Below are 20,063 nucleotides of genomic sequence, written 5' to 3' on the forward strand. Positions count from 1 at the left end.
GGAGATGGAGTGCGCCTGTGTTACTATTGGTTAATGGTTGCTATGGACACCCTCCCTGGTGTTATAGGGAAGTGCAGTGTTATATGTGTTTTGTTTGTTTTTTAACTTAACCTTGAAGAAGCTGGAAGCAGTGATTAATAAAAAAGAATGTTCAAAAGAAAAAAAGCCTTTGAAGTTGCTGTACAATAAAGAATGCTCCATCCTCGCCGCCGGTCCTGACAGAACCCTGAGTGGAGCCTGGCTCTTGTCCTTCCTTTATTTCGGTCTTTTCGTTTGAATCCACTTGAGCGGGGCGCTTGTCCTTCCTCTCTTGTAGTTTTGCCCTCCTGTCTGAGCCCGTTGAGGCGGACTCTCGTCCGTCGTCTGTTGTAGTCCTTCCCTTCTGTCTGTTAAGGTGGCCTCTTGTCTGTCGTCTGTTGTAGTCCCTCTCTTCGGTCTGAGCCCATGGCTGCGGATTCTTGTCCGTCGTCTCTTGTAGTCTTTTCCTCCTGTCTGAGCCCGTTGAGGCGGACAGTTGTCCGTCGTCTGTTGTAGTCCTTCCCCTCCAGTCCAAGCCCATGGCTGCGACTCTTGTCCTTCCTCGCTGTCCGTGCCCTTAAACCCGGTGTGTGGCTTCCCTCCCTGCCGGTGAGTCCCTCGTCTCTGTCGGCAGCACCGGTACCGGCTGGGCCATGGCGGTGGAGCTGCGCTGGGAGACGCTGGAGGCGCTGAAGGCCTCGCCCAAGGGCCGGCTGCGGTACGACCGGGACTGGCTGCGGCGGGGCGAGGTGAGCGGGGGCCCCGGGGGGGGGGGGGGGGGCAGGTGAGCGGGCTGCAGGGTGTCAGGGCGTCAGGGCATGCCTCACCCATTCGTTTGCAGGCGGTGCACATCTGCCCTGCAGCCCAGCATGACTTCTGCCACTTCTGCATCTTTTGCGGCCTATTTTAAACCGTTGAAGCCACCCGGGAGATCCTTTCACCATGTTTGGGTGTGAGCACCTTCACTGGGAGGTTCTCTCAAGTTTCCAGGCCCCTAGAGTCACAACATGTTTCCTGAATGCAGTTGTGTAGAGTCCACGCTGAAGCAAGCTCTCCACCCAGGGTCAGCAGGACACACGGGGAAGAGGGCTCCCATCACGCGTCATTGGAAGCTGGAACTGGGCAGGCTGACCGAGAAGTGTCTGAGTCACTGACACCCAGGGTTACTACCCGAAAACAGGATAGAAAAGTCAGGAAGCGTGTTAAATAGTGGAATATCTGAATGGACCATCAAATGACCTAATCGCACATGGACATGGTTCTATTGACTAATGCTTATCCCAAAGTGCTGTGTCTCCATTTATGCCTGTCGACAATGTTCTTCACAACCTATGTTGCCTGTAGATGTTTCTGTGTTCCATTTGAATTGTCTGCACTTTATGTGGTTAATAGGTTAACATATTTATTGTTCAGATGTTGGGTATTTTCAGACTGCGTTTTGGTCATTTTATAAATTTCATGATTTCAGGATCATCATAATAAGCCCAGTGCCAGATCAAGGTCAGGCGTGTCACTTATTGAAGGTGCAAGCTATCGTGAGTGTTTGTTAAATTAGGAAACTGCTTTATTTAGCTATGCAACAACAAGGTGATGGATGAAATACTTAAGTTAATCTCAGCTACTGGCAGTCACTCAGGCCGTATTCTAGTCAATCATTTTTCACCCACCATGGAATTCTAGACTAAACCCTGTCTAGTGCAAATAATACCAATCTTGCTATGCATGTCAACAGTCTTTTCTGAACTGCCAGATCATGCCCCTTCTAGAAGGGACCACAAGTTTTATTCCTGCCATCACGTTTTGTATGTTTGCTGTTAACGCCCTAAGTGGTCAAGCGTATGCCCAGATGTGGATCGCTTGCACTCTGTGCCAAGTTAAAGCCGACTGAAAAGGCTGAATCAGGCCGAAACTTGTCTTGGGTTTCTTGTGTTCCGGTTCAGAGGTGACTTGTATATAAAGCTAGCTCTGTATAGGTTATGCCACTAGGTGGTTATACTGTGCAATGAGTCCAGGGGTTCCGCAACAGCGTACAGGACTCAATTTAAAACCCAAAGTGCTCTTAGTGGTAATGTCGGCGAGCAGCCTTAGGCCTAATGGAGGAGAGTAAGACACTTATGGCACAACATCGACCAATAATGGACACACGACTCAAGAAGGAGAACCACACCAATTTTAGGAAAATAAGCTTTGTGTTTTATTTTAATATCAAGATCTTTGCAATAAAGTAGGTACATTTTTAACTAAAAATCAATCAATCAATCAATCATAACACTTGTATAGCGCGCTACTCACCCGGAAGGATCTCAAGGCGCTTGGAGGAAGGGGGGCGCTACTGCTCGAACAGCCAGGTCTTGAGTTGTCTCCTGAAGGCAAGGTGGTCCTGGGTCAGCCGAAGGTGGATGGGGAGGGAGTTCCATGTCTTGGCCGCCAGGTAGGAGAAGGATCTGGCGGTGGCTTTTCGGATGCGTGGTACGGCGGCAAGGGAGAGGCTAGTGGATCGTAGCTGGCGGGTGGGCGTGTGGAAGGTCAGGCGGTCGTTGAGGAACTTGGGGCCCAGGTTGTGGAGAGACTTGTGGGTGAGGAGCCTGAACGTGATCCTCTTGTTGACCGGGAGCCAGTGCAGGTTCCTCAGGTGGCCGGAGATGTGGCTGCGTCGAGGGATGTCTAGGATGAGTCGGGCGGAGGCGTTCTGGATGCGTTGTAGTCTTTTCTGTAGCTTGGCTGTGGTTCCGGCGTAGAGGGTGTTTTCGTAGTAAAAATACTTTTTACTTTATAAAGTCAACACTTCAAAGTTATCCTATAGAGGAAAACAATTATGTGGTTTAACAGGTAACTAACTACAACACTTACAGTTCCAGTCAAAATTACAAGAATGGTTATAGTACACTATTGCCGCACCCTGCATAGTTCCTATTAGAACGTGCTTACTTCCAGGGTCAACCGTTTGGAACCCCCACTCCCCCCAAAAACAAGTCAGAAACGTTGTAAGAGAAGGAGCACTGCCTATTTAACTAGTTTGTCATTCTCCATGCCAATGACTCAATTAAAATAATTCAGTAAAAAAGATTATCTCAAAGAAAGCCTAACATTGTCATGCATATTCTTTGTAATCTTTCTTTCATGGCTTGTTTCACATTTAGGACAAATGAGGACAAAGCCAACGTGTTTCATCCCACAACATAGGGACTTCTTAAGGGCAAAAACTTTTTTGCACAAAACACTAATATCAAGGCTATATGTTTTGAAGAGAACGCCTTAACTGGGATTGACCAATGGGTGGATTTTATACAAAAACTTGTTTATACCTTCAAGCAAAAAACTCTAAAAAAACAAAAGGTGCAAGCAGGAAGAGAGAACAAAATTGCGTTAACCTTAACGGCGAGGATTATGAAAAGATCCTGTAATCCATTGAGGAGACAGATGAAAAAGAATCCTAAAGATATGGATTTGTGTTTAAAATTAAAAAGGGTGGGGTGTGGCCAAGATGGCTGTAGGAGAGTGGGGTCTGCAATGCTATGGTCACCCCCTGATTTTTGCTTCACTGCTTTACGACTTTCCCTGGCTGTGGGCCTGCTAATCAGACCCACAGCCTAGCTGTCTCTCTCTAAATTGACATCCATATCTAATTGGATACTGGGTCACCTTATCAGTCCCTGTAAAGTGTACCTTAGGTACCCATGGCATTGGTGCACTCAGGGCCTACCAGGGGCTGCAGCATGTATTATGCCACCCCTGGCTGGCCATCCAAATCTGGCTTAGGACAGAGCTCTTGAGGCGGAAAGCCGAGAGCTAGGAACCCCTTCACTAAACTTAATTTTTAAAACTGTATATTGTGTGAATACTTGTGTGCTTTTAAAACTTGCACTACTTGCTCACCTGGTGATTGCCTCGCCGCTCAGCTGAGCGAGGCGCTGAAGCAGGCAGCAGGCAACCGCCGCGACCTCCCGGGCTCCGCCCACCGAAATAGGCCACGCCCCCTTTTGCATATCTAGGCGCGCTCTGTTGACCAGCGCTGCTTAGGACAGAGCTCCTGAGGCGGAAAGCCGAGAGCTAGGAACCCCTTCACTAAACTTAATTTTTAAAATTGTATATTGTGTGAATACTTGTGTGCTTTTAAAACTTGCACTACTTGCTCACCTGGTGATTGCCTCGCCGCTCAGCTGAGCGAGGAGCTGAAGCAGGCAGCAGGCAACCGCCGCGACCTCCCGGGCTCCGCCCACCGAAAGAGGCCACGCCCCTTCCCATTGATATTTAAGAATGTGCTGTTTCCGGAGGCGCAGCGGACGGGTGCAGCGGGCGCGCCGGCGGTGCGCCGAAGGCGCGCCAAAGGCAAGCCCGTCTGCGCCCGTCCGCGACCAGACGGGACCAGGGACCACTAACCCTGGTTCTCCCACCCCCCAGGGCAGGTCATATAGCTCGACAGCCTTACACAGCATAGGAAGAACTGTCGCTGTCCAGTGCACGCATATGTATGCTCCTACAGAGCTCCCTCCCCGCTGCCCGGACTGCAAACACTCCCTCCGCAACACCTCCCCGTTGGCCACAGCCCAGAAATACTGCATGTACGCGTTAAACTGTCGATCACTGCCAAAGCATTGTACACAAATCGCCATGCTGCTAGAGGAACACAAGCCAGACGCGATCTTCTTAACAGAAACCTGGCTCTCGGCTCAATCAGAGCCTGATTTAGTCTCAGCCTTATCCGCTGGCTACCATATCTTCAGAGTAGACAGACCGGAAGGGAGAGGGGGAGGTCTGGCCATTATATGAAAGTACCAGTATCATTGCCGCACCACAGCAGAAACCATCCCTGGTTGCGAGAGTGTAGAATTCTGTATAGAGTTCCACGCGAATAGCTCATTCTCTGGCACTTTGATCTATCGCCCCCCGAGCCTGCAAAATTATTCCATACATCTCTCCCAGAGATTATAGCGAAAAGAATTTTATCCTCTGCCAATCATACGGTTTTAGGGGACCTTAATCTCCATTTTAACTCCCCTTCAGACCACACTGCTGAGGAGCTAATAGATGACCTTGGAGCTCTTCAACTGGCCCAACTGGTCACAGCCCCGACCCACGAAAAGGGCAATCTACTAGACCCTATTTTCAGTAACTGCATTGACTTAACTGTTGACCAACCCATTCCCCTCCCATGGTCGGACCACTTCTTGGTCCCGTTTACCTGGGTCACCCATAAAGCCCCCCAATTACCCCCTCAATCCACAACTAGGAGAAACTGGTCAAAACTTCCTGTGGAATCCTGGACGCATGATCTGGACTCCACCCGTCCGCCACCCTGCCCAGACCCCAACGTGGCTAACGGAAACTATGTAGGTTGGATTACGAACTCATTAGATATGATCCTCCCTCTTCGCAGATCGTCCTCAAAAAGAACGCAGAAATCAGCCCCTTGGTTCTCTGATTCGCTAAGAGAGCAAAAACGCCTCTGTAGGCAACGAGAGAGAGCCTGGCGATTAGACTTTCTCCCGGAAAAAAGGCATCCTACAAAGAGGCGATCAAAGCCTACAGAGAAGGGGTCAGGACGGCCCAGGCTACTTATTACTCTGACAAAATCCTGGAAGCTAAATCAAAGCCCAAGGAAATCTTCCACATAATAAAACAATGCACCAGCGTCACCACTGCCCCCATCCGATCAAGACTCAAGATCAATGCAATGAGTTGGCGGAATTTTTCCTTAATAAGGTGTTGAAAATCTACTCCACCTTCCCAACAATAGCCTTGACTTCGGATGCGACTGACCTACTCCTCCCGAGAACCCCCCGCCCCCCAGACCAGCCTGTTCTTGATCATTTTCCCCTTCTGGACCTTGACACCCTAGATAAAGTGGCACGCCAAGTTAAGTCGGGCTCTCCACGTGACCCAGCGCCCCCAGAAGTCCTGATGCAGGCAGGTGAAGCCACCTTGCCTGTGATCCTGGAACTGCTAAACTCATCTATATCCGCATGCTCAGTTCCCACAGCCTGGAAGCAAGCAATGGTGCGGGCGCTGTTGAAAAAACCTAACCAGGACCCTGATGATCACTCCAGCTACCGCCCCATCTCACTCCTCCCTTGGGCTAGCAAGGTGTTGGAGAAATATATAAATGCCCAGTTGGTCCAGTTTCTAGAGAACCACTCCCTATTACATACGTCCCAGACAGGTTTCAGACCAAAGCATGGGACTGAAACCGCCTTATTAGCAGTCACCGAAGAATCTCGAAGGATACTGGATCAGGGAGGATCAGTGGCAGTGATCCTCCTTGATCTAAGTGCCGCCTTCGATACGGTCAGCTATGCCACCTTGCTGAACCGTCTCTATAACATCGGAGTCTCGGGTGATGCACTAAGGTGGTTCGACTCTTTCCAGTCTGACAGATCTTTTCAGATCTTCGACCTCGATACAATGTCACCCAGTAAGCCTCTCAGCTGTGGAGTACCGCAGGGCTCTTCACTGAGCCCTGTGCTATTTAATGTATACATGAAACCACTGGCTGGGGTAGTCGAACCGTACGGCATTAAAATCGTGTCGTACGCCGATGACACTCAGCTAGTGGTTTCATTGGCGCAAGAGAGCAACAGGCAACCCCCGGTAGGTCTGTTGAAATGTTTAGAGGACGTGAAGGAGTGGATGACCAACTCCTCCCTCAAGTTGAACGGAGAAAAACCAGAGCTCATGCTCCTAGGCCCAGCATCGCCAGTACCTTTCACCTCCTTGTGGCCCTGCGGTCTGGGTGCTCCCCCCACCCCCAAGGAAAGTGTCAAGAGCCTGGGAGTATGGTTAGACAAAAGGCTCTCCTTCTCCACCCAGGCCACCAAGCTGTCCGCCACCTGTTTTGGCCTACTTAGAGTCCTGAGGAAGGTCCTTCCACTTCTGCCTCTAGAGGCCAAAAAGGTGGCAGTACAAGGCCTCATCCAGTCCCGCCTGGACTCAAACAATGCTCTATACGTAGGGGCCCCTGAGATGACCCTTAGGAAGCTGCAAGTGGTACAAAACTGCGCCGCACGTACCCTACTCCAGATTCCGCGAACCCAGTCAGCTAGACCTGGACTGAAAAGCCTGCACTAGTTGCCAGTGAGGCTAAGAGTGACATTTAAGGCGCTGTGTATTGCGCATCGGGCTTTTTGGAAGACGGGATCAGCAATAAATAACAATCTTGTCATCCCCTACCACCCAAATAGGAACCTTCGATCCACGGATGCTTTCCTGGCAGTTGTTCCTAGAGTGAAAAGAGCCAGGACCGGGGGTAGGCTGTTCTCGCTGAATACCGCCAAGCTCTGGAATGCTCTCCCCCTCTCTCTTCGCTCCAACCCCGACTTGCTCGCATTCCGGAAAAAGCTGAAAACATTACTGTTCGCCAAATCTCTCTAATCCTAATCTCCCTGTTCCGTCACATCTCTGCTTCTACTCAGCGCTTGGACGCCCGTGGGCAGCAACCGCGCTTAACAAATCCATTTCCATTCCATTCCATTCCACACAACTGGCTGCTCAATCAGCTGGGGCAAGATGGTGTAATCACCCTTTGCTTTAGATATAGTATACCTATATCTAACCCTAAAATGGACACTTATCCTCCTATCAGTCACTCCTATGGCAGGCCTTATCAATCCTGAAGGCAGAGTGCTTGGAATTATGTGAGATGGTGCTCTAGCATGAGCTGAGCCTGTCTGCAGCTTTCGGAACCAAGTCCTTTAGCTGTTTCCATGATAACGCTATACCATATACTCTTAAGTGCATTATAATCCTCGTGGTTATTGCTAACTTTGGTATAGCATTATCAAAACATGTCGAGTAAGGTGTCATACGAATTGGAATACTACCCCCTCGCCAATTCTGGCGACGGGGGTAGCATTCCACCCTTCTAGAGGGACACGACATGTATGTAACTGTGAACCCCGGTTAAAGTTAACTGAAGCCTCAGCTCCACAAAATGGATGCTGCCACAACAGACACGAGCTGCTGGGAGTCCTTCCAGCGAGGGAGGCTTGGACAAAGGGTTTCCTGCCTTGGGAGGTGCTAGCACCACCCCAGACAGGATTTTGTGTATTGGGTAGGACAGGGCTGAAAGGAAGGAGACATGCCTGGGGCACACAAGGTGTCCCTGTGCATACACCGGTCTAAACCAGTTCCTGGGGCTCTCCAGCCCCAGCTCTGGCGCAAGACCGGACAAAGGATAGGGGTTGTCCCCACCCCCCTTCCTGGTCCCACCCACAGGAGGGACCTAGTCGTAGTACAGCCCCCTTTAGCAGGATAAAGGTAGGAGCTGGTCCCATTCCAAGTTAGATTAATCCTGAACTGAAACTCTACAAGAAACTCTGGACTTCGACTTTCTGAACAGAAGACTGAAGAAATCTCCCTTGTGGGCAAGGAGTGTCCACCCTGCACAAGCAGGCACCATCAGCGTCCAGCGGCTTCCCTTTGTCGTCTTCCCTCGAGGATCCAGACTTCAGAGCCCGACGAGACCCGGATTCCCAGACCTCTCCGACCTCTACCTACATCTGCAGCACATCTGAGATCTGTGGGTGCTTTGAGAGACGTGGGGCCGGCCATCTTGGAAGAAGCAGCACTTCGCTCCAGCACGACTTCTGAGGTAACCTCGACGAAGTGCTTTGGGGACTGAAAAGCCCCGACCCCGAGCAGCTCCTGCACCGAAGACCAGCCCTCCGGCATTCACGAGATCTGCGTGGGGCCCTTCTGCCTGTTTGCTGCTCGACGCGTTGTCTGGTCACTTGCCGGCTGGCTAGTGACCTCTCCTAGACGACGAACCTTGAAATCCAATCTGCCGGTCTGGTTACTCCAGACTGGCCCTTGCTTCCCTGAAAAGGAGAAGCAGCCCGAACACTCCTAGTCCACTCCAGACGCCGTTTCCACTTACCACGTGGGTTGCCTTTGCCAAGGCCTGTTGACTCCAAATCCGGATCCGACACCGCCGACAGCGAGAGCATGCGTGGGACAGCTCGTGCCTCCATCCTGGTCGTCGAAGACACCACCTGGTCCACGTGGCTGCAGAGACAAGCGTCCACTCTTCACCTGATCGCGACAACGGCATCTGGTTCCACTCCTGGTTCCACTCCCGTCACTGGCTAGTGACTTTGAACATTGTCCCCTCTGCTTTCAGGTCCTCCTCTTCACTGATCCACCCTTGGATCACACCGGACATCTTCCTCCTGGTCGCCTGCAGCACCTTTTCCTCCAGGCTCCATAGACTTCAACGCCGGAACCCGACACGACTTCGCACCTATGCACCCGCAGCCTGTGGGTGAGGTAACACGAGCATTTCGGTGCTCAAGGGTAGATTGACTCTCCTAGTGTCCAGTTCCACAGTCGTTTTAGTCCTAACTAGTCAGGATTGTCCGTACTCACCTTTTACTTGAACTGTACTGTCCATAGACGTTCTTACGCATCTCGCATGTGAGTTCACACTCTGCACACGCGCTCCGTGGGCCTCCTATTACTTACCTAAGGTTAGGGTAGTGTGGTCCCAGCGATCCTACAGCCTCTGGACAGCTCCATTCCTTCTATCGACTTTCACATTCCACTTACTTAGTATATGGTTTGTTGTGCCCCTAGGGCAACATTGTAATTGTGCAACTTAAACGTATTATTCTTAAGCGTCTTATCATGTGCTTAGCCCCCTGATCTCATAAAGTGTTCAGAGGTGTTTGTTAGTAATAAATATCTTGTTTATTTTCATAACTACCTGTGTGGTGTCCTTTCATTTGGTATTCAAGGGGTTATATGTGGTAAAACAGCTGGCTTCACATGCCAAAAGAGTTTAGCCTAAGACTGCTTTGTCCATGCTACCATTAGGATAGCTGGTCTATAAGGTTGACTTACAACCAATCATCATAAGGGTTGTTTGGACTGATACAAGGTGATCACTAGAACTAGTGAGCATCATATATCAGGCCAACTTCTCACAATGGCGGCCTGAGAGGACGCGACTTAAAGAGGCTCCTCGTCCCAAACCACTCAAAATAAATTTTTTCGCCCCAAATACGCTATACCGGCAGCCGACCCGGAGCGGAGTACTTGCTGGGGGCCCAAACGCTTTCACGGGCGCCGGAACCTGGGGGGCGAATCACCGAGCGGCTGAGGAAGCAGTCCCCAGCTGGAGACTGGATCGCAGCGGCGGGCCCACGGAGCGACGGCGGATCGCAGAGCTCGCCACAGCTGAGTGCCGGACACCACACTACGACGGAGTAAATCTCCGCCCACACGGAGAAGGGCGAGGGGTGACGAGCGGAGAATCAGCCACTGGGGATCAGTGACAGGCTCCCTGCCCGGAGGGCGGAGTCTAGCGGCCAGAAGCATCACCCGAGGCCCTGGCTCGGGCCTACTCGGCAGGAGCAACGGTGGCCTCCGCGAGGAGCAGGCGACTCCCCACGACAAGGTGAGAGGCAAACAGGAGGGGCACCCAGGGATTGGTACTCTGAGGGTGGGGGCAGGTAATCCAGCCCCCGGCGCGAGGCGGACAGAGGCCTACAACACAGAGGCCCTCCAACATGCCGCCTCGCAGATAAGATCATTCAGGCCCGGGACTAAGAGGAGCAATAATTGAGGTCCCAGCTTGGGCCTGCTCAGCGGGAATTGACGAGGCTGCAGAGGGAAGTGGGCGAGCACGCACGCGGTGGTGCGGAGTGTCCAAGGGGGGTGCCTGGGAACAGCAACTCAGGGGGCAGATAATCAAGTTCTGGTTGAGTACCAGCCAGGGCAGAAGGTGTGGGTGTTGGACCCAGTGGGCCCAGCAGCACTCCAGGACAAATGGCCCGGACCCTACCCTATCATTGAGAAAAAGGTAGAAGTCACCTATGTGGTTGACTTTGGAACCCCTAGGAGCCCCCACAGGGTGCTCCATGTGAATCGTTTGAAAGCATTTGTTGACAGGGAGGACATGAGTCTCCTCATGGCCACAGATGGGGATCGGGAGGAAGAGGGTGACCCTCTCCCAGACCTGCTTTCCCAGAATCCTGATGATGGTTCAGTTCATGGAGTAGCCTTGGCAGGCAGCCTCACTGAGCAGCAACAGGTGGACTGCAGACAGGTGTTGCAGGCCCACAGACACATGTTTTCACTCACACCCAGTCCAACCAACTGGTGCACCCATGAGGTGGACACTGGTGACAGTCTGCCTGTGAAGAATAAGATCTACAGGCAACCCGACCATGTCAGGGATTGTATAAAGGCTGAGGTGCAAAAGATGTTGGAGCTTGGAGTGATTGAGCCATCAGAGAGCCCATGGGCTAGCCCAGTGGTCCTTGTGCCAAACCCTCATACCAAAGATGGAAAGAGAAATGAAGTTTTGTGTGGACTACAGAGGTCTCAATGCTGTCACCAGGACAGATGCTCATCCCATTCCAATAGCAGATAAGCTCATTGATAAATTGGCTTCCGCCAAGTTTCTGAGCACATTTGATTTGACAGCTGCCTACTGGCAGATCAGACTAGCTGAAGAGTCAAAAGCCAAGACAGCATTCTCTACCCCTAGTGGACATTATCAATTTGTGGTAATGCCCTTTGGTTTGAAGAATGCACCTGCCACCTTCCAAAGGTTGGTGAATCAAGTCCTTGCTGGGTTGGATGACTTTTGCGCAGCATATCTAGATGATATTGCTGTCTTTAGCTCCACCTGGGAGGATCACCTGATCCACCTGAAGAAGGTTCTGGAGGCCCTGCAAAAGGCAGGCCTGACTATCAAGGCTACCAAGCGCCAGAGAGGGCAGAGTAAGGTTGTGTACCTGGGCCACCTAGTAGGTAGGGCTCCTCCAACTACCCAGACACAAGTCAGGGCCTGACTGGGCCTGACTGGGTATTACAGAAAATTTGTGAAAAACTATGGGTCCATTGTGACACCATTGAATGACTTGACATCCAAGAAGATGCCCAAAAAGGTTCAGTGGACAGTTAGCTGTCAAAAGGCATTTGATGACCTGAAGAAGGCCATGTGCTCTGCACCTATCCTGAAGAGTCCTGACTACTCCAAACAGTTCATTGTACAGACAGATGCTTCTGAGTTGGGGGTGGGAGCTGTGCTTTCACAACTTAATCAAGATGGTCAAGACCAGCCCATTGCTTTTATTAGCAGAAGGCTGACCCCCAGGGAGAAACGTTGGTCAGCTATTGAGAGGGAGACCTTTGCTGTGGTTTGGGCCCTGAAGAAGTTGAGGCCATACTTGTTTGGAACTCACTTCCTAATTTAGACAGACCATAAGCCCCTCTTGTGGCTAAATCAGATGAAGGGTGAAAATCCCAAACTGCTCAGGTGATCCATTTCCCTACAGGGGATGGACTTTACAGTGGAGCACCGCCCAGGGACTGACCATGGCAATGCAGATGGTCTCTCCGGGTACTTCCACTTAGAACATGAAGACCTATCTGGTCAAGGTTAAGTTTAATGTCCCTGCGTTTGGGGGGGGTGGGTTGTGTAGGAAAGTAGGGTCTGCTATCCTATGGTCACCCCAATTTTTGCTTTTTGCTTCACTGGTTTTCGACTTACTGAGGCCGTGGGCCTGCTAATCAGACCCCCAGCCTGCTGTTCTCTCTCTAAATTCGTAATACATGTGCTATAAGTACATACCACAATTGGAAATGGACTCCTTGTCAGCCCCTGTACCATGCACTATAGGTGCTCAGGGCATAGGTGCCACCAAGGCCTACCAGGGGCTGAAGCATAGCTTTTGCCACCCCTGGCTGGTTCTTAAATTGACACAACTGGCTGATCACTCAGCTGGGGCAAGTGGGTGTAATCACCCCTTGCTTAGATATAATATACCTACATCTCAACCTATATCTGGACACATATAACCCTGTGAGCCACTCTTATGGAAGGCTTTATCAATCCTGAAGGCAGAGTGCGTGATTTAATGTGAGATGGAGCTCTGGCATGAGCTGAGCCTGTCTGCAGCTATCGGGAACAACTCCCTAAGCTGATCCGGGATAATGCCATACCATATACTATTAAGTGCCTTAAAATTCTCGCGGTTATATAGCAACTTTGTTTGGCTTTATCAAAACATGTCGTGTAAGGTGTCATACGATTTGGAATACTATCCCCTCGTGTCGACGGGGATAGCATTCCACCCCTCTAGAGGGAGAAGACATGTTACTTTACTGAAACGCGGTTGATTTTTAAAAGGGCCTCAGATCCACAAAATGGATGCTTCTGCCACAGACACAAGCCTGAACTCCTGCTGCCGACTGAAACTCAGCAGAGGAGGCTTGGACAAAGGGTTTCCTGTCACAGGGAGGTGTCACACCACCCCAGACAGGAGATAGTGGATTGTAGCAGGGAGGTTTGAAAGAAACCAGACACTGCCTGGGGAGCACAAGGCTGCCCCTTGCATAATCCGGCCAAACCGGTTCTGGGGCACACCAGCCCCTGACCCAGCGCCGCCTGGATCAAAGGAAAGGGGTGTATCCACCCCCTTCCTGGGTCCCACCCATAGGAGGGGACCTAGCAGGTAATCCAGCCCCCTAGATTGGTTTAAGAACGGGAGCAGTGCCAACGCACTCAGATTATCCTGATGAAACATTTGAAATGAAACTCTGGACCCTTCGACATCCTACTCAACGTAGAAGACTGAAGAATCTCCCTTGTGGTCAAGGAGTGACCACCCTGTGCAAACAGGCACCATCCAGCACCTCGACGTCTGCTTTGTTGCAGTTCCCGCCGGAACTCGAGCGACAGAGATCGACGAGATCAAGCTTGCCTGCCTTCTTACAGCCCGATCCACAGTCCCTGCAGAGCTGAGACCCGTGGAGGCGACCGGAAGCGTGGGGCACGCCATCTTGAAAAGACCACGAGACGCTGACCGTGCAGCCCACGAGTGACCCTCGAAGCTGTACACCGGGGTTTGAGAAGCCCCAACCCTGAGCCACTCTTGCACCGAAGCTCACCCCTCTACACTCGACGAGTGCTGCGGGGGGCCCTTCTGCTTGCTTTGGCTCGACGCGTTGGCCCGGTCACTTGCCAGCTGGCTTGTGGCCCCTGTGCCGACGAAAACCTAAAAGCGACTTGCGATTCTCGTTGCTCCAGACTTGCACCAGCTCCTCTGAAAAGGAGCACCCGCTCTGACCCTCCTGGTCCGAGTGAGAAGCAATCCCCCGGTCCTGCGTGGATTGCTCTTGCCAAGTGTTGTGTGCTCCAATCTTGAAGCCGACTGCGCCGACGGTGAGAGCCTGCGTGGGACAGATCGTGACCTGCTCCTGGATGTCGCAGATGCCCCAGAGCCCACGTGACAGCGGAGAGAAGCTCCTCGACAACCACCTGATTGTGCCCAACATTGCCTGGTTCCGTCCTGGTTCCACCCTGGTCACTGCTGAGTGACCCAGACTCTGTCCCCTCTGCTTTCAGGTACTTTTCTACTCTGATCCACCCTTGGATCACACCGGACACTTCTCCTTCCCATCGCCGGCAGCATCTTCAGCTCCAAGCACCAAGAGCCTGCGTGTCAAAACCCGACGCCACTTCGACCCTATGCACCCGCTTCCTGTGGGTGAGGTAACATTGCAACGACGGTGTTCCCACACTGGTACACACCTCTAGGGTCTGTGTCTAAAGTTTGGTTCCTCTAGGTTCAGCGGAAGGGTCCTTAAACTCTATTTGTGTAACTTTTACGCACCATTGACATTGCATTGGTGCAAGCCGCACTTTACGTGCTGCACCCGAATCCCGCGGGCTTTTCCCGACTTCAGCATTGCTTGTCCCGACTGCTCCCAGCGATTCCCTAGGCCCTAGGCCTAACCACTGTTCGATTGATATCTCTTATACCACTTTTTTAATATATGGTTTGAGTGGCCACCCGCCCTCATCCATAACTGTGCTACTTTGTATGTTATACTGTGCTTTTGATTTAACGCTTGTGCCCCTTTGCTCATAAAGAGTACTGGGGATTAATTTAGAAATAAATACATATATCTTTTTAATATATACTTGTGTGGTGTCCTTTCATTTGATATTACAGGACTGTGATTGGTAAAACAGCTCGCTTAACACAACCTCTCGAGTTAAGCTTTTAAGGCTGCTTGGTGTATGCTACCCTTAAGATAGCTTGTCTAATAAGGTTGACTTACAACCAGACACCATAAGGGATTGTTTGGACTGATACAAGGTGGTTCCAGAATTGGAAACATCATATATCAGGCCAACTTCTCACACCTGACCTTCCCATAGGTGGGTCCCCAGAATTTGTCCCACCCCTTCATTGGGTACAAAGTAGAAACCCCTGGCTACAGGACTTTAAATTTTCCAGGACGAAACTCTGCTACAGAAACTAAGTACTTTGACTATCTACACTGCGTGGGATGACTGAAGAATCTCCCTTGGAGTAAAGGAGTTACTCCCCTGCTAAGCAGGCACCAAAGACTCATCTGACCGGTTTGCATCTCCGAAGCTCCTATGGACTCCGAAGACTTTTGCAACACAGGAGGTGGGTTTCCAAGTTTCCCCGAGTTCGACTAGTGTGCTCAGCAAACCTGAGACCTGTATCCCTCATGGGGACCGTGCCACCCGAATCCCTGGGCACTGTGTACATTTGCATAAGCATCTGCATTCTGGCGACCCCTGAAGCTGTGCTTTGGACTACTTGTAGTCCAGACCCCGAGCAGTGATTCCACCAAAGATAACCAGGCCACTCCACAAGTGTTCCATGGGCTAGTATTTAGTGATTCCTCTCGAGGTCCCTTTGTGATCCCTGGTCCGTTGGCCTGTGGGCCCCTATGAAGGCAACTTTAACTTTCAGTGGGCTTCCCTGGTTGCTCCAGACGTGCCCTGACTCTCCATCGCTTGGGGAGCCCCCAGGACCTTGCTGGTCCTCACCGAAGCATCTTTTCTCTGAACACGTGGGTTGCAGTTGCCAAGGCTTGTTGGTGTTCAATCCAGACACTGACCCCCCCAGGCACTCGACATCCTTCGTGGGACAGCTTGCCTGCGGCCTTTGGTTGTCCTCGATGTCTCCTGGTCCCCGTGGCCGCAGCATCAAGCTTCACCTCTTCTCACCTGAACAGCCGACATCGGTGGGCATTCATCTACCGAGCCCCTGGTCACTGGCAAGTGACCCAGACTCTGTCCCCTCTGCTTTCAGGTTCTTCTCCGCTCCGACCCAGGCTTGGATCACACTGGACGCTTTTCCTCTCCACGGCAGCAGCACTTTGCAGTATCACGCCATTGAAAACGACAAAGATTCCCGACACCATTGGACACCTAAGCACCCGGCTTCCCTGGCTTAGGTAACATGAGTACTCTGTTGCTCACATTGATGCTGGCCTTAGAACTTTCTAAGTTTTAAAAGGGTTTGCTTCAAGTCCTCTCCTAAGTGTCTTTAAACTTTAAAATTCCAACCGTGACTTTCCCATAGAGTTGTACGGAGCTCGCGCCTGTGTTCTAACACTGGACGCGTCCCCCATGGGTCTCCTGTGTCACTACCTTGGGTGGTTCCTTGGGGTCCCAGCGAGACTACATGCTCTAGGCACTGTGTCTAGTCAAGTTGTGGTTCTTATACCACTTTCTTAGTATATGGTTTGGTCTCCCCCTGGAGCTATTTACTGTTGTTCTAGTGATTTAATATTGTGTGCTTTGTTCTCTAATCTCATAAAGAGGTTAGTAGAGAGTGTTTATGTAATAAATACATATATTCTATATATTCCTTGTGGTGTTCTCCTTTCATTTGGTCATTCAGGAGGTTATAGACTGGTAAAACAAGCTGCTTTACCTTCCTTCGGGACATAGCCTGAAGGCTGCTCTCCACAGCTACCACTAGGATAGCTTTCAATAAAGGTTGTCTTTGACCTGATCATCAATAAGAATTGTTTGGACTTGTGCAAGGTGCCCACTATAACTCGTGGACAGCATATACCAGGCCAACTTCTCACAGGGGTCAGCATTATTTTGTTTTAGGGGCACTTATGGGGACAATGGTGGATGCTATTTTATTTTATTTGTATCTTGAGCGAGGTGCCCACTTTAGGGACATCATGCTCAGTTTATTTATTTATTTAATTTAATTTTATTTATTTATATTTAACTTTTAGGTTGAGTGCAGCGTTCACTACTGGGACACCATGCTCCTGTTTATTTATTTATTACTTTCATAATGAGTGCAGTGCCCGCTTCAGGGGCACCGTGCAATTTTTTTTTTTTTTAACTTTAACACTGAGTGCGGCGCCCGCTTAACCCCTTCGATGCTCATGACGGAATGGTTCCACCATGAACATCGGTGCCCCTGTGCTCATGACGGAACCATTCCGTCAGGGTCAGGAAATCCTTCTGCTGCAGACAGCAGAGGGATTTCCTTCTCTCCACTGTGACCTCGGGAGCTGGGGAAGAGCTTTCCCAGCTCCCGAGGCCCCCTCTCTGGTTTCTGTGCCATGACAATCAGCGCGCACGTCGTGCTGTCGTCATTGCACAGAAATCGAAACTGAAATGAGCCTTTAGGTTCATTTCAGTTTCACTTTCTATGTGCTCAGGGGGCTATCTCAGCCCCCCGGGCATGTAGAAAGACGGGAGCGGTATCAATGGAAAGGGGAGAATCTCCCCTCCCCAGTTGATCCCTGCTTGGGGATCACTGCAGGAGGGTGATCCCCAAGCAGGTATCCACCCACTAGACGCCAGGGAGGAGGGAGGGGCCCCTTGGGAAAGGGCCTTTGCTCCCCCCCATAAGGAAATGGGCTAAATTCAGTCTTTCTGCCCCCGGGGGCAGATGGGGCAGTAGCCCCAATCTGCCCCCTGGGGGACAGAGAGCACACTAAATGCCAGGGATTTTTTTTAGCGCAATTTTTTTAGGGTGGGGGCTGCCCCAAACAGCCTTTTTGCCCCCACTGAGGGGCAGTAGCCCTCCATCTGCTCCCCGGGGGGGGTGGGGGGCAAAAAGCCCACTAGACGCCAGGGATATTTGGGGCAAATCTGAATTGGGATGGGGGCTGCCCAAAATGGGCATGCCAATGCGCCCACCCCTCCCCCACAAAAATTACAGCATTTCTGCCCCCCTTGGGAGCAGATGGGGGCAGTAGCCCTCATCTGCCCCCCGGGGGGGGCAAAAAGCCCAGTAGACGCCAGGGATTTTTTTGGGCAAATTTTAATTAGGGTGGTGGCTTTGGCATGCCCGTTTTGGGCTGCCCCCACCCTATTTAAAAATGTGTCCCAAAAACTCCTTTTCGTCTAGTGGACTTGCAGCCCCCCCTGGGGGGCATATTGGGGCATTAGCCCCTAATCTGTCCCACCGGAGGGGGGAAGGGGGCAAAATGCCCACTAGACACCCAGGTTTTTTTGGGGGGCAAATTTGAATTAGGGCGGGGCTGCCTAAAACGGGCATGCCCCCATCCCCTCCCCCACAAAAATGACAGCCTTCCTGCCCCCCCCCAGGGGGGCAGGTGGGGCTGTAGCCCCCAATTTTCCCCCCGGGGGGCAAAAAGCCCACTAGACGCCAGGGATTTTTTTGGGTAGATTTTTATTAGGGTGGGGCATTGGCATGCCCATTTTTACAACCCCCACCCTAATTAAAATTTGCTCAAAAAATCCCTGGCGTATAGTAGGCTTTCTGCCCCACCTGGGGGGCAGATAGAGGCATTAGCCACACAAGTGAGGTATCCTTTTACTCGGGAGAACAAGGGGTACGCTGGGTGGTAGGACATTTGTGCCAGCACGGTGATTCCACACACAAATATTTGGAAAAAAACATTTTTCCAGCTAAGTTTGAGGTTTGCATGGCATGGTAGTAGAACGTTGGGGTATCCACGCAAGCCATACCTCATTGGACTCCCCTGGGTGTCTAGTTTTCAGAAATGTTTGGGTTTGGCACTTTACCAAGATGGCCGCTGAGCCCGGGACCAAAAGCTCAGGTGCCCCCCCCCCAACAAGGTAGTTTTGCTATAGGTCATTTTGAAGTCTCCACAGTATGATTTGGGCCATTTCCTGTTGCAGCCACTATGCCTACCCACACAAGTAAGGTACCTATTTTATCAGGAGACCTGGGGGAACGCTGGGTGGGAGGAAATTTTATATCCACGCAGATTCCAAAACTTTCCCACCCAGAAATTTGAGAAAAAAATGAATTTTTGGCACAATTTGAGGTTTACAGGGGATTCTGGTTAGGAGAATGATGGGGGACTTGCGCAAGCCATACCTCGCGGGACTCCAGGGATGTCAAGTTTACAAAAATGTGTGGTTTAGGTAGGTTTCCCTAGATGACCGCCGAGACCTGGGGGAACGCTGGGTGGGAGGAAATTTGTGGATCCATGCAGATTCCAGAACTTTCCACCACAGATGTGAGAAATGTTTTTTTTTGTTGCAATTTTTTAGGTTTGAAAGGGATTCTGGGTAACAGAACCTGGTGGGAGCCAGTCAAGGCACCCCACCCTGGATTCCCCTGGGTTTCTAGTTTTTTAAAAAATGTATAGGTTTGCTAGGTTTCCCTAGGTGTTGGCAGAGCTATGGTTAAGAAACTACAGCCAGGCACTTTGCCAAAAAAGGGTCATTCTTCACTGCGAAATTGAGGTGTGTCCACGATGCGTTTTGCGCCGTTTCCTGTCGCGGATACTAGGCCGACCCACACAAGTGAGGTACTGTTTTTCTCAGAAGACTTTGGGGAACGCCGGGTAGGTGGAAATTTGTGGATCCACTCAGATTCCAGAACTTTCCACCGCCGAAATGTGGGGGAAAATGTGTTTTTTTTTAACAATTATTTAGGTTTGCAAGGGATTCTGGGTAACAGAACCTGGTGGGAGGCAGTCAAGTCACCCCATCCTGGATTCCCCTGGGTGTCTAGTTTTCAATAATGTATAGGTCTGCTAGGTTTCCCTAGGTGCTGGCAGAGCTAGGGTTAAAAAACTACAGCTAGGCACTTTGCCAAAAAAGGGTCATTTTTCACTTTGAAATTGGGGTGTGTCCACGTTGCGTTTTGCACCGTTTCCTGTCGTGGGCACTATGCCTACCCACACAAGTTAGGTACCATTTTTATTGGGAGACTTAGGGTAATTCAGATTTGTTAAAGCAACTGTTATTACCTATTGACTTTCGATGCATTTCTGCCTTCCAAATGAAAGATATTGGGTAA

The 20,063-nt window shown here is 50.9% G+C and overlaps 1 protein-coding gene across 1 annotated transcript in view; it reads left to right on the forward strand.

Annotated features, from left to right (window-relative positions):
- The first annotated feature begins 533 nt into the window (after nt 1-533).
- Nucleotides 534-20,063, forward strand: part of GLE1 (GLE1 RNA export mediator) — a 222,783-nt gene continuing 203,253 nt past the window's right edge. Inside the window, exon 1 of the mRNA XM_086948609.1 lies at nt 534-767. Coding sequence (XP_086804735.1) covers nt 672-767 — 96 coding nt within the window. The 5' untranslated portion in view covers nt 534-671. The remainder of the gene's footprint in view (nt 768-20,063) is intronic.

This window comes from Lissotriton vulgaris, unplaced genomic scaffold, assembly GCF_964263255.1.
Source record: "Lissotriton vulgaris unplaced genomic scaffold, aLisVul1.2 SCAFFOLD_726, whole genome shotgun sequence".
Taxonomy (NCBI): Eukaryota; Metazoa; Chordata; class Amphibia; order Caudata; family Salamandridae; genus Lissotriton; species Lissotriton vulgaris.